This window comes from Fragaria vesca, linkage group LG5 (genome assembly GCF_000184155.1).
Source record: "Fragaria vesca subsp. vesca linkage group LG5, FraVesHawaii_1.0, whole genome shotgun sequence".
Classification (NCBI taxonomy): Eukaryota; Viridiplantae; Streptophyta; class Magnoliopsida; order Rosales; family Rosaceae; genus Fragaria; species Fragaria vesca.
Window position 1 is genome coordinate 28,350,496 of NC_020495.1, and position 14,778 is coordinate 28,365,273.

The 14,778-nt window shown below is 37.4% G+C and overlaps 2 protein-coding genes across 2 annotated transcripts; one reads left to right on the top strand and one right to left on the bottom strand.

Annotated features, from left to right (window-relative positions):
* Positions 1 to 272: 272 nt before the first annotated feature.
* On the top strand, positions 273 to 10,123 carry LOC101313526 (putative F-box/FBD/LRR-repeat protein At5g22670-like). Its single transcript, XM_004301917.1, has 6 exons — positions 273 to 388; positions 2,553 to 2,706; positions 6,408 to 6,512; positions 8,544 to 9,422; positions 9,563 to 9,697; positions 9,839 to 10,123. The coding sequence occupies exons 1-6, from the start codon at positions 273 to 275 to the stop codon at positions 10,121 to 10,123; spliced, it is 1,674 nt and encodes a 557-aa protein (XP_004301965.1).
* A 738-nt stretch (positions 10,124 to 10,861) lies between these two features.
* LOC101295423 (chlorophyll a-b binding protein CP26, chloroplastic-like) lies at positions 10,862 to 13,101 on the bottom strand. The gene is made up of 6 exons (XM_004300624.1): positions 12,814 to 13,101; positions 12,594 to 12,678; positions 12,085 to 12,135; positions 11,854 to 11,974; positions 11,557 to 11,691; positions 10,862 to 11,351 (listed from the first exon to the last, which is right to left on the bottom strand). Exons 1-6 carry the CDS (start codon positions 13,025 to 13,027, stop codon positions 11,091 to 11,093), a joined length of 867 nt encoding a protein of 288 aa, XP_004300672.1. The 5' UTR covers positions 13,028 to 13,101; the 3' UTR covers positions 10,862 to 11,090.
* Between the last annotated feature and the right edge of the window lie 1,677 nt (positions 13,102 to 14,778).

The window sequence follows — 14,778 nt, forward strand, 5'->3', positions numbered from 1 at the left end:
TGTGATGTAATACCGAAAATATAACTTCATTACAAAGAAGCATCATGGCCAGCCAATAGCTCAGCAATGTTTGACTGAGTTACAGCTATTTTACATAAGACTTTTTTAATGGGGCACCGGATAACTATTTTTCAATAATGAAATGTTGCAAGGATTTACTTAAATCAATCTTTTCTCGAGGATCTAAATATAGTTTTGATGCACACTCAAAGAGTTAGGAATTGAGTTAACTTTGACATCAACCAGAGTGGGCAAAGCTTGTAGAGTTCCCGATGGACTCTCCGAGGATCTTGAGCAGTACAGTCACAACTGTCAGCCTGATGGTCGATCTTGAGCTGTACTATCAAAGTGATTCAAGAAGGGCTGATGCACGTTTAGCAAACGTAGGGTGCTAAATGTTCCCGATCTGGACTTCGTCGACAAATATAAGCATGATGAGCTTGGTTTCAAGACATTTGTCATCAACCGTTTCTCTGGAGTAGAGATGGATTTGCACTGCGCTAAGGCGTACTGTAGTTGAAGGGGATCTTTCTGTCACATCAAAAAACAGACTAGAAATATAAGGGTTCATGGAAGTGAAGTGAAGTGATGATTGAATAAGTTATTGTATATAATACAATAAAACGTACCTTTGGTAAATCATAGATTCGATGGGTATTTTAGAACCATACCCATGATCTGATGCAGCTGCAAAAGGTTTCATAATTGCCTTTATGAAATCAAAGACCTATCTAGTACATAAATAATTAGGAATGAGAGACATGTACAAATAACTATCAATCTTCATGTTGTTTATATAGGCAAATTAAGAGAATTCTGTTACGTACACATTAAATATGTGTGGTTATTTATTTTGATAAAGATGTGAACCTGGTCACCATGTCAATTAATGACCTTGAATCTTGTGGTTATTTGCATTTGATTAATATGTGGTTGAGATTAAAACGCTTGATAATCATGAGGTTACCTTTTATTTTTTATCCTATTTTCTTCATATCTTGTGGTGAAATGTATAATGACTAATTCAAAGTTTCTTGGTGAAATACATTGATTTTGCGTATTCATCCTTTTCAGTCAAATCTTGATGTGTTCAGTTTAGGATCAAAAATCTCTTTTTGGTAAGTACATTACCAAAGTTGTTTTGTGGCGCTACTGAATAGATAGAAATACTAATATATGGTTATGGCTCTGTATGAACATTAATTTTCTTGTATGTCACAAAAATTGTAAAGAAAATACAATAATAAATGATGCACTAATTGTTAAATGGTGTTTATTAGAATGAATAAGTTTTGTTGAGACTCCTGATTATTATTATCAGATGTTCTCACACTTTTATATATATTATTATTAGACATTTTTTTTCATATAGATCCACTTAAATATTTTTACCCACATAAGTCCACCCAAGCCTGAATATATGTTTTAATTAGGTATTGAAGTTCAACAAAATTACAAACTGTCATTCAACCTAAAAAAAATTACTTATATTTACAAAAATACCATGGAGTAAAAAGTCAACAATCTCTCTTCTTTCTAGAAAAGTCTCCAGCCAACCTCTGGTGAGTCGTCTGCAGACCTCTGCCGAGGTTTCCGGCCAACCTCCGGCGAGTCTCCGATCGAATTTCAGCGAGGTCTCCGACCGACCTCCGGCGAGGTTTCCAGCAAACTTTCGACAATCACAAAAGTTACTATCACCAACAACAAAAACTACTATCACCAGCAACAAAAGCTACTACCACCAGCTACAAAAGCCACTATAGTGAGATCTCCGACAATCTCCGAAGAGGTCGTAAAAGATATTGTCGCCAATAACAAAAGCTACTACCGCCACCAACAAAAGCTACTACAGCCACCAACAAAAGCTACTACAGCCACCAACAAAAGATACTACCACAATAGCTATTGCCACTAACACCAAAAGCTACTACCACCTTTAGCAAAAACTACTACCGCCGACAATAAAAGCTACCACAAGATATTGTCGCCAATAACAAAAGCTACTACAGCCACCAACAAAAGATACTACCATAATAGCTATTGCCACTAACACCAAAAGCTACTACCACCTTTAGCAAAAACTACTACCGCCGACAAGAAAAGCTATTACTACTGGTAACAAAAACAACTACCGCTAGTAACAAAAACTACTATAGACGTTATGGAGGGTGCTTTTGATTAAGGGTTATACAACAATGAGACAAGCATGGCTGAGCCCAATATCAGTCCCATTTGTCTGCGTTAGCGGAAACTAGACCCAGAAAGCTTCGAAGGACTGAGAATCCAAGGAAGTTGGTTGTTGTATTTTTTTTGGCAGCTCCTTGCATGTTAACAATAGTGAATCCAACATTCTCGAAAAGGCTTCTTGAAAAGGCTTAGCAAGAGGTGCATGGCGTGAGAGCTAGAAAAACATAAGTTTCAAAAGAAGAGATCCCGATAGTGGTTGGTCTATCGTTAAAGGTATTGCGTATAAAGGATATGAGTTGAGTTATTTAGGATAGATATTGGTGGATTGCTTGAGCTTGCTACTTGGTTTGCATATGTGCTTTTAGGGATGTATTTGGATCTGGGAATGGGATGGATATGAGGAATTGCTTGGCTAGGAGAGAAGAAGCATGGCAGAAGAAGAGTGCTAGAGAGCTTGCTAGCCTCCTCCTTTTTGGTTCCCTTTGTGTTGTTGTGTTGCTACGAAAATATACCTCTATGGTATTTTATTGTGTAGCTGGAATTAAGAATACTATGTTAAAATGTTAAAGTTTATTTGTTTGGATTTGAAAGGATTTGGGTTGGCTTTTGGGTCTCTCTTCTTCATTTATCCGTACTATGAGTGTCACACCTCGGACCGATGTCGGTGGGTTTTAAGTCACCGGACGTCGATCCCGAGGCGTGAACAAGTGTTACAAAGCGGAATGTAAACAAAAGCACTAATTTCTAGGCTCTTCACTCTAGGCTTGTCGTCTACCCTTTTCCCGGCTCGGTGCAACCTAATTTCTGCAAAAAAATATCAGAGATTGATGGGTGAGCATAACCACGTGCTCAGTGATGAGTAGACCAATGTAATATGTCCGCAAAGCCATGTCATTTTACACACGCTACAAAATACGTATATTGTATACACATCGAGTCACGCAATTCATCACATCGCACAATCCCTACTTATTGGATATCCTTCAATTTAGTGATCCCCACGGGAACCTAATGACCTTCAAGTCCTATATCTCCATGTGTCACATCCTTACTTCGGCATAACCAATTAAGAAGTTCACATGTTCCATGATTAGTCAAACAATATATCCAACACATAAATATATATAAACTTCACATATTTTGCAAATCGACATGCTTCACTATGAAAATAGAGAGATATTTCATAAATAGATCAAAATCATGTTTTTTGACTATTTTAATAGCAAATAAGAATATTTGAAACATATTACATAAATTCACTCACCTCGTCAATACGAATCCCCACCAAGAACATCGATCGTAAACCGAGCCTCGTAAAACGAGCCATCTAGAAATCACCGTTAGATCTAACCCAAACCTCAAGGATAGAAAGAGGACATCCAGACAAACCCGTAGCCCTTCGCTGATTCAGAATCGAAGTTACAGATCAAAAGTTATGATCCGTCAAAATTTAGTCGTAAAATTCTAGAGAGAGAAAGAAATGAGGAGAGAGAGAGAGAGAGTGTTGCGGCTTAAATGAAAACGAAAGGCAGCTGATCTATTTATAGGAATGTAAGCCGACAATCAAGAGAAATTTTTCAATGCTACCGTAGCACCACGTGGCAATGACATGTGATGCTACATGCTTCTAAAAAATTGCCATGTGTACAACTTAAACACATAATCTAACGCAGAAAAGTTCCAGAAAAAAACACAAACCCAAATTCATCCATAATTGATTCACTGTGTAAAAAGCTTTACTTTCCAATGGGTTATGTCAGGAAAGAATAAGAACCCTAATTTGATCTAAAGGGTTATATCAAAGAAGAACATGTCTCATATAAGAAATGCAAAATCAGAATAATTGAAATGGATGATATCAAATCATAATTGAAAGGGGTCCTCCATGCCTCTCATGAAGAACTCCCAAGAGCATAATTCATTCTCCAGGTGATGAGTAGGTCTGTTTGTGCTTTCTTTTGGCTCTTATTTGGCTTAATTTGATCCCAAAGAGTTATATTAAAGAACAATAGGTCTGCATTTGGGTGCTTTTTATTGTAATTTGATCAAAAGCAAAGAAAACATAACAACGTTTGTTAAAGCCAGAACAAAATCCAGATCTCAATTCTTTGGAAATTTCACACAGAAGTAGAAAAATGATCTGATACTAATTTTGGGTGCCCATCAATCTTTATGAGATTACATGAAAGATCTTCAATCCATGCCATGGCAGAAGTCTTGATTATGAGACTACGAAACTTCAACTAAACTTTAAAAAATCGTTAAAAATAGCTTGGGACTCCGAAAAATTCACCGAAAAATACAGCGAACTCATGGTGACATATAGTTTCTAATTCTAAGAAGAAAAATACATTTTGAGAAATTTCAAAATTCGGGATGTTACAATGAGTTAGGCCGTTGGGCATGAATTTTGGTCCCAAGTCTAAAATTACCAACGATCTTAAAACTTATAGCGGACTCCATGCAATTCCGTTACTTTCCATACCACACCAATTCTTGTAAGCCCCAAGTGCATGAATGTGGCTTAAGTCCACGTGCATGGCGTGATGTTACGAGTATGATTCACTTTAAAGCATGAATCGAGCTTAACAAATTAATTGGGCCTGCTATCTGGATTCTTTAGCCTCAACATTAGCCCTTTTATTATATGGGCCATGAAAGCATGAGAATTGGTCAGATAATCAACACCAAAGTTCTGGTCATTGCACGACATGAATAACTGGTCTCTCCTTCAAATGGCATTTTTTTTCTTTTTAATCTTTGAGGTAAAGAAGCTCATCTTTCTTCACAGTCTCTGGGCTTGAGAAACCGTGTTTACAACCCCCGTATCTCATCCAAAACAGATGGATTGTGTTATGCCTGTGGTTGAGTTACTTTAAGCCTTCTGATTAGATTATGCGCTCGAAAGGAAGGAAGATTTCTCTGTAGGCTTGTTGTTTTGAAATCTCTCTTGCTTAATATAGGTGTCTCCTTTGTGATGCATCTATTCTCTAACAGATCGATCATCCAAGCATTAATTCCCAATTGAAGCCCCAATTTCTTCACAAACCCTAAAACCAACAAAGAATGAAAAACCTTCGACTCCTCCTCCGTCAACGAATCGAACCCCTTCTTAACCAGCTATGCGAGGCAGTGACCAACATCTTCACCACCGCTATCATTGCAAAATCACTTTGAGATTCACCATCGCATCAACAAAATCCACAAATCCAAATCGATTCCACTTCCTCACAATCTCTTATAGGCAAACGAACATGTAGCTTATCACAGATTTGATCAGAAATGCGAAACAATTAGAATCGAGCAGATCTGAATCGGAAACCTAGCAAAGAAGAAAAGCGTACCTTAGATCCGATCAGTGGGTGAGATATAATGGAGAGAAGCGCGGGAAGTAAAGCGACGGAGACATAGGCATCAAAATCAAAGTTTGGGAGATGAAGAGTACGAGTTGCTGGCACCGATCTGATCTTCAGGGAGAGAAACCTCTGTCGTCGACCATATCTGGTTCTTCTCAATCGGAATCCATCAACGTGATATTGTACTTCTCGATCGGAGGCCGATCCGTTTCGGCGTAGTCATCATCTTCCTCAACGACCGCCTTCGACCACGAGGAATGTCATGAAGTCGAGCCGGCGGTGGCGTCCAGGTAGTGTCGTCGAGGCGGTGGCATCTTCCGATGAATAATGGAGAGAGAGAGAGAGAGAGAGAGAGAGAGAGAGAGAGAGAGAGAGAGAGAGAGAGAGAGAGAGAGAGAGAGAGAGAGAGAGAGAGAGAGAGAGAGAGAGAGTTTGTGAACGTGGGAGAGTGAGGAGGGTTATTTAAGTATACTATAAATCAGTTGGTGAATTGGGTCCTTAAATGTATTTATGTGGGTAAAAATGATAAGATGAACTTATGTAGAAGAAAATGTTGAGGACTTGCAAAACTAACTATCGAAAACAAAGTTTTGGAAGACCTAAATAAATGGTCACGTACTATTCACTGAACCTTTATTATTTACCCTACTGTTATTGCTTGAAACTATATTAACGACCACATATACTAAAAACGTTGGTTGGAAAAATATGCATAGGCTACAACCGTGTTAGCCCTTCACATGAAGATTGCTAGTGCCATGAAGTAATTGACGATACCATTCGCATAACTGAAAATTCTTGCTAATGTAACTACCATTTTTGCTATTACTGCTAGTTTTGTATTTTTATTGCAATTTTGTGCAGGTTATTGCAGTATATGAGACACATGCATGCACAAAGCAGAAAGTGACTCTAATGAGAAATGTTTGGTGCATCAAAATTAAAATGGGAAAGCATTTAGGTGACACGGTATTTTTGGTAATTAATTTTTGAAAATAATGTACCTAGACATGGGATCATTTTGAAAATATCAAGGTATATATGTATCAACATGTACTCATGCAATGGTAGACACATTTTATTCATTTAATGGTAGGTGAACGTTGCTACCACTATATAAAGAATCGGTTCAGTATTGATATACTCATCCTACACCCTCATTCTTCCCTTGCTAGCGTAATTGAAATCAAAAGAAATTTGGTCCTTGATTCAGAGTTCGAGTTTGATCCAGATAGTTTGAGAGGTTTGTTAAAAACTTAGAAACACTCTTGTTGCAGTTCTCATTTTTCACTTAGCCTATTCATTGTTTCATAGAACACAATCGGAGAAAAGATATTTCAGCATATCTCATCACCTGGTATTTAAGTTTGTTCACAACTTTTCCTCTTCATATATGCAATCATCTTATATTGTTGTCTGAAACTAATAAGCTCATTGTTGGTGTTGTCTGTACTCATACAACATGCACATATGCATCTTGACCTTGTTTTCGTTCTTAGCTAAGAATCTCAAGCTTCATTACCTTTGGTATAAATATGTAGCGGATGTCAACTCTTATCATGATTCACAATGAATGAACAACACATTTTCGCGGGAAATGTTGTTCGTTTTTTCCTCCGTTGTCTTAATTGTTCATATATAATGTGATTTCTCCATTGTCCATATATAATGTGAAATTTAACGGTTGAATTTATTAGTTGTTATTGTCACGTGTCAAATAAAAAGAAAAACTCTTAAAAGTTATGTTGTATTCATTTTAACATTTTAAACTATTCGCTCAAATTCACATCGTAACATGCATAATAATTACACCTAAGTGTGACATCATCTATACATGAAATTTGGGTTGAAATATCGGTTGCTCTCACGTGACAAAATAGAGAAGCCCATAAAATTTCATGATATATTTTTTACTTTTTAATAATTTGAAGACTTGTTCTAATTAGTAAAGAGTAATTTTAAATACATACCCATAATCTCTTAATACACACCCCTTACTTAATACATTACCCGTCTAATTTTTCATTTCAATATTATACTAAATACATATCCCAAACTGCTTAAAATACCTTCAATATCTAAAACTAATAATAATCTGATTATTATATATCTACTATTTCACAACTCTCTTTACGTATTCTCTTTTATTTTCTGTTAGATTTTTTTTTATCGGGTTAAAAATTTTTTCTTGATATTTTTCAATTTATAATCAAAAGAGTAATATTATATTCGAATTCCAAATCTCCAATATAACATCAATCGGTTAGAATTTGAAGAAAACAAAACTATTAAACATACATAATTTTTTCAAAGTTGAGAAACCAGTAGAAGTACAATAGCTTAAAAACTAGTTTTTAGTCTGCAAGATAAGAACTAAAGTTGATAAAAAAACCAAATGAATCGGTAAATAGTACATGTGGTTACTTATGACAGTAGTCGAAATTCAGACGATGAATTTTGGAGAAAAGGTTTTTATTTCTTTTCTTTTGATGCGTAGTAATAGCGGAGAAGAATTAGGTTTTAAGGAAGAAGATGTTTCTTTTTATTTTTTTCCTTAATAATTAATGGATGTTTGTGTAATTAAACATATCTATAAAATCTGATGTGAAATATAAAATAATAGGGGTGTGTATTAAGAGATTAGAGGTGTGTATTTAAAATTTATCATTAGTAAATGCCAAATATCGATGATGGGTTTAAAAAGACATGATGCCAAAAAGTATATACAAAATTAGGAGGCATTTTGGCATTCAATTAGTGGAACATAATGAATTCAAAATTCGTTTTGCTCTGGACATTTCACTGAGAGAAAGTGCTTACAAGAAGGTTGCTAAAGGTTTTTGCTTTTATTTTATATTTTGATCAGGTAAAGATGGTTTCCATCTCAAAGCTTCAACACAGAGAAAGTGATAGGTTAAGTACATTGCCAGATGAAATTCGTATTCATATACTTTCCCATTCTAAAACAAGATATGCTGTGAGGACCAGCATTTTGTCTAGAGATGGAGGAACATATGGGCCAATGTTCCCAATCTGAACTTCGACGACGAAGATACGCATGATGAGTTTGGTTTTAAGAGGTTTGTCAGTCGTGTACTAACCTTCCATGACTTATCAGAGATTAACAAGTTTCGTCTTCGTTGTTGCTTGGATGATGTCTCCGGCGTTGAGAGATGGATTCGCGCTGCGCTAAGACGTAATGTAGTTGAAGTTGATGTTTGTGCTACATCAGAGACTGACCAGATTTTTAAGCTGCCAAAAAGTGTTTACACAAGCGAAACACTGAAGGTTTTAACTTTAAGGTCTAACTTTATTATTGACGCTCCTGTTGCATATGATTCTTCACGCATGAAATTCCTCCCGATTGCAAATCTTTTCCCAACCTTAAAGTTCCTCTATGTCCATTTACTTCATCCGAACGTCACGTCCATGAGGAATCTTTTCACGTACTTTCCTGTGCTTGAAGATCTGACTATAGATGGAACCATAGGAGATGATAACCTGAACTTGAACATAAATGCGCCAGAGCTGAGGACATTAACAATATGTTTATGCGCTGAAGCTAAAGATGAAGATGAAGATGAGTATGAAGGCAGTGAATATGAAGGCAGTGAGGATGATGAAAACGAAGATCATGATGTCACTGGTGCGTACTATTTCGACATTGATCATATCCCAAAGCTGGAAACCTTAAGTGTTAGGGTGGATGTTCCATCATACTGGAAACTCAAATTTGGAGTATTACCAGCAGCCAAAGTCATCATCGATCTCTATGATCATTCTGCAAGTGAGCATCCTACATTTGCCAAACGTGCGTCAGCTCTTCTTAAATCAGTTCGTTATGCGCAATATCTGTCTCTTTCAGCTCATTGTTTGGAAGTAAGTATTGCTCGACTTAATTTATCCTAGCTTAACTTGTTAATTCTCTTAAGTATTATATGTTTATCACATGTATGATTTACATTAGTGGGAATGTTGAGTTTGAGCACGAGTAGTTTCTGTTTGATCATTGTGTGCAGGCTTCTTCTCTGCCTTCTTTTAAAAAATTGAAGGAAGCGAAGCTGGTTCTTCAAGATTGCAATCGGTTGGAATCACTGTTACTGAAGATTCTCGAGGGATCACCGAATCTAGAATGTCTTATCCTAGATCGTGAGGTAAGTTATACACTATTTGATACACACACACACACACACACACACACACACACACACACACACACACACACACACACTCACTCACTCACACAGCTCTTAACAAATATGTATAAAATTGTTTATTGTTTAAATGACCATCAGGTTGACAGTTGTGACTGTACTTCTCAATGCTCGGAAAATCCATTGGAAACTCTACAACCTGTGCCGTTTTGTTTAATTTCCAATCTTAAGACTATCTCCATAATGAGATTCAGAGGACTTCCGGAAGAGGTGGAAGTCGTGAAGTACTTGTTGAAAAACAGTCAAGTTTTGAAGACGATGACCATCTCTACTTTAAGGACTACTTGTGGAGATGTAGAGAAGGTGCATGAGAATTTACGTATGTGTTCAAGAGGTTCAAAGACTTGCGAGGTTGAGTTTATGTAAGCTGCTGCAACTCCTGGTTATAGATTTTCAGGTAATAGAGACCGGCTAGGACTTCAGTAGTTGGTGTTGGTTTAGTTGTTTGGCTTTTGCTTGGGAGGTTTGGTTTCACCCCCATCTTTTGTGATTGAGGCTTTTTAGCTCTCTTAATATCCAGTAAATTTTCTTTGCAGTCCGGTTTTTGTTTCAGTTGTAAAAGCACCATCTTGACCTATTTCCAGTCTTTTTGCTTTTAGTTGTGTACATTCTTATCAACCTTGTTTATCTTTATCGGAATATTAGTCAAGAATCATGATGACATGCACAACTTGATGCTCATATACTGAAAGGCACAAACATATTGACTCACTTGGTTGCCTTGGATCTCTCTTTAACTTGAACTAGCCTGGCTTGGTTTTCGTGACTGCTAGCTGTTCTTGAACTTTCATAACAGAATTTTTAAAGAGACCATCAGCATTGCCTATTTATTGTATCTCAACAGAACCTCAAGACTTTACAGATATCTGGTGGTGAAACTGCGGAAGCAGTCAAGCGGGTGATAAAAGTGGCAAAGATTTTAGAACTCGGTAATTGTGTTATTTTGACACTTGAATACTATGGCTAAAAGTACTAAAGTGAGAAGATAACTGTTCAGTTTTCTTATAACGCTTTTTGAATTTGTGAAAGCCAGTATGGTCTTGCGGATTGATGTTGGTTACTGTGATATATAGCTCATCAAACTGCATGGACTATGGCAAATTTGCAAGGAAAAATGGAAAAAAATACATGATTATGTTTATGCATGGATGGATTGATACTTCTGAGGAATTACATATGTAAAACAGCACTAGCCCTACGACATTACAACCATAGGTTATATATGCTAGGTCTGCAGTTTCATTCATGGATTAAGGTTAAATGCCTTAAGAAAGACTCATGTGATATACAATGCACTTGAATTTTGATTGGTGGAGCAAGAGAAAATTTGAAATTACAGGGTTGGAGCTCTTTCAATATTTCCAGAGATCACAGTAAGCAAGTTGTTGCCAAAAGGATCACTGAGATGCTTTGATAGGTTTTCAACAGGACCTTCTCCAGTGACATAAGCTTGGATGAAGAAACCGAGCATGGAAAACATTGCCAGTCTACCATTCTTAATCTCCTTCACCTTTAGAAGTGCAGCTTGGTCGGGGTCCTTTGCGAGCCCCAATGGGTCGAATGGACCACCTGGGTGAAGCTTGTCCTCCAAATCCTACCAGGAGAATAACACAACCAGTTAAGTTTTGACTGAAGCCCACAGGTAAGTAAACAATAACCAGACACCAACTTATTTTGTGATTCTTGTACTTGATATTGGACTAACATTCAAGAGGGCAAACTTGTGTTCTTGGTTAATTCAGAATCAGTAATTTACGTAATACTTAACTAAAGGGTAGCACCAAGTTTTAGTGACATACCAAACCATTTGTGAGTCTGTAGTATTCTGCTCCTCCAAGAAGAACGATTTCAGCAACAACAGCAACAACCAAGTTAATAGGTATGCTCTTGCCGAAGTAGTTCAATGTGTTTCCATCAAGGAGTAGAGCTCCGGTCTGCGTACATGTCATGTAACAAACGTCATGAATTAAGTCCAAAACACTTGATTAATGAGATTGTCATCAAACTATTTTTGTAACTTCATCTTAATTAGTCCTAGTATTTAAGTCAGAGACCAAGAATGTAGATGCAGATATCTAATTCAGATGCCAATTCACCTTGAACCAAACGGCCTCAGGTCCGCAGTTAGCACCAAATTTGTTGAAGGCTTCTGGGATGATGAACCCAGCAGCTCCGAGCATAGCCCACCGAGCATGGATCAACTCATATGCTTGGTATCTGCAATCAAATTAGGGTAGTCCTCATAAATTACACTGATCTATGTATAGATTACATATAATACTGAAGGACAGAAATATAGACAGAGAGTACGGTATAGTATAACATACTTGCTGAAGTTTTCTGGCTTCTTGCTTAGACCAAAAGGATCATAACCATAACTGCATAGATCCACAGTTGCACACACATTATACCAAGTTAGTAACATACAATATTACAGATTTATTCATAGACTAAATCACTAAATAGTACATTACTTACTTTCATGGTTTAAGACTTTTAAGTATTTTAACTACTTTTACATAGCTTAATTAAGGATTTAAACGGGTTTGTTACTTCGGCTACGGTACATTACTGAGGCAAACTGGCTCCATAGTAGACTTGTTCAGATAGATCTCAATTTTTCCCCAAAAAAAAAAAAGATAGATCTCAATTTAGCACACAACTGTAGGGAGCTGGACTAGTGCTATAGGAAGTTGGTCTACCTTGATGTGCCTATTCTTTCATAGACCAATAGTACATTCCTTAAACTCAGAGCTAATTACATGGTTCAACCTATGACAAACATAGCTAGTTTGGTTACTTCAAAAGAAATAAAGCATAGACAACAGAATCTTACTCTCCGGGAACTTCTCCGGTCAAGTACTCTGGGATCTCTGATCGGTCCAAGAGCCCGGAAGGCAAGAAAATTCTTCTTTCAGGACCTGAAACAATAAAAAACCACCACAATGTGCATACTAATCAGTTACGTTCACACCAACAAAACCAAAACCACAAAAGTACGTGATGATACATAGTTGAAGTGAAGTGATGTTCATGAATTATACTTGGTTGCTTACCATACCACTTTGAGAGCTCATCGCTCTCGGGGGCAGCGACTACCTTGGCCTTGGGAGCTGCAGCCTTCTTCTTTCCGAAAAGCGCGACGGTCTTGAAGGTGGCAGGGGTAGTGGCAGTGGGAGCCGACCGTGAAGCGCCGCTGAAGTTGCTCTTGCTGAGGGGAGTTCCTAGCAACTCCGACATACCAACCGGCGATGTTGCAAGAGAAGCCATTTCCAAAGTGGGGAGTGTCGAAGCTCCAAGTGATAGCAAGGTTGTGGTGGTACGTGACTAACTGTTAGTAGTGGGAAACTATGGGGCTGAGAAACGTTATACTATAAGCTTGAGCTGGTGGATGTCGACCTGCCACCTTGGATTTCTTGTCCATGTCCGGTGATTGGTTTCTATGGAACTTAGGCAATCCATTGCTGGGATTTCATAGGGTGGACTTGCTGATTTGGCAGATGATGCTGCTGATGTGGAATTCAGTGGATAACATGTTCTATCCAGTGTTTATGGACTATTTCTCTTTGTTAGTCTTCAAATAAATGTCTTTCTCATCTGTCATTAGTCTTTCATGAAAATATGTTTGTGATCCCTAAACACAGGATTGGATGAGTAAATCGACTAACAAGACAATTCAGAGACACAATGAAAATTGATTATATAGTAATTTTACTAAAGAAATTTTTAGAGTTGGCTCAAAAGTGATGTAGGTCAATTACGTATTACTTGCTACAATATAAGCGTAAATTACGTTTTTGCAAATCCCTGAAGGTGTTGAAGGTGGTAGCGGGATGTATTACTTTTGATCCTCCATCACCGAGGTTTCCCAGTCTCAAGGTTCTCAATGCTTGTCTTTATCAGCCTAACAATGAGTCAATGGAGAAGCTTTTCTCTTGCTGCCCTGTACTAGAAGATTTGTCCCTAAGGGCAGATATTGGAGATGCAGTTTTGAATTTCAAAGTGTCTGCACCTGAACTGAAGACATTCAGAGTAGATTTGTTTAATGCATATAAAAATGCATATGAATATCCCAGCGATGATGAAGATGAAGCTCCTGATTGCATTGATGTCTACAACTTCTTCATTAATGCCCCAAAGCTTGAAACCCTTGATATCCATACCGATATCTTGTCAAATTTCTTCTTCGAAAATTCAGAGTCACTAGTGAAAGCCAATATTGATCTCACTCACCATGATTCAAGTGAACGGCCTACTTTTGCTAAAAGTGCAACTGCACTTATGGCAGCAGTTTCCAATGTGAAGGATTTGTCTCTTTCAGCTGATTGTTTCAAGGTAAGTATGTCTTAACTTGTTCCTTTTACAGTATTTGATATAGACATTATAGGAAGAAAAGACGTGTGTTGGAGGATGGAAATCAAAGATGTGCGCTTCTTCTTTAGATGAAGAGTGGAAGGGTAAGGAATGCATGCAGGTCCATCAATTTCAGTTGACTCATAGTTGGTTGCTGGAATGAAATTAATCAAGTCGTATTAATAGTTTTGTTTGGAGAGGAAATGCTAAAGAAATATGGATGTAATTCCATGAGAAGGTTCATTTCGTATTTCCTTATAATCCAAAGTCATATGCATGCGGACTGGTTTCTGTTTTATAATTGTTTCACCATTCATGTAGGCTCGTTATCTGCCTGCTTTTGATAATTTGAGCAAGTTGGAGCTGGTTTTTCAAGATTGCCACCACTTGGAATTGCTGTTACCAGAGTTTCTCAACAGATTACCTAAACTGGAATCTCTCATCATAAATCGTTTTGTGGGATATATGCCCAACTTTTCTTCTCATAACCAACATACGCTGTAATGAGATTCATATTCATCTATTCTCTTATATTTTCAGGATTTTACTTGTGGAGAACATACCAATGATCGTCGTTGGAGTCAACCAAAGAAGGTGCCTATTTGTTTGCTGTCACAGCTCAAGACTATCACACTAAAGGGAGTAAGAGGAGCTCCTGAGGAAATGAA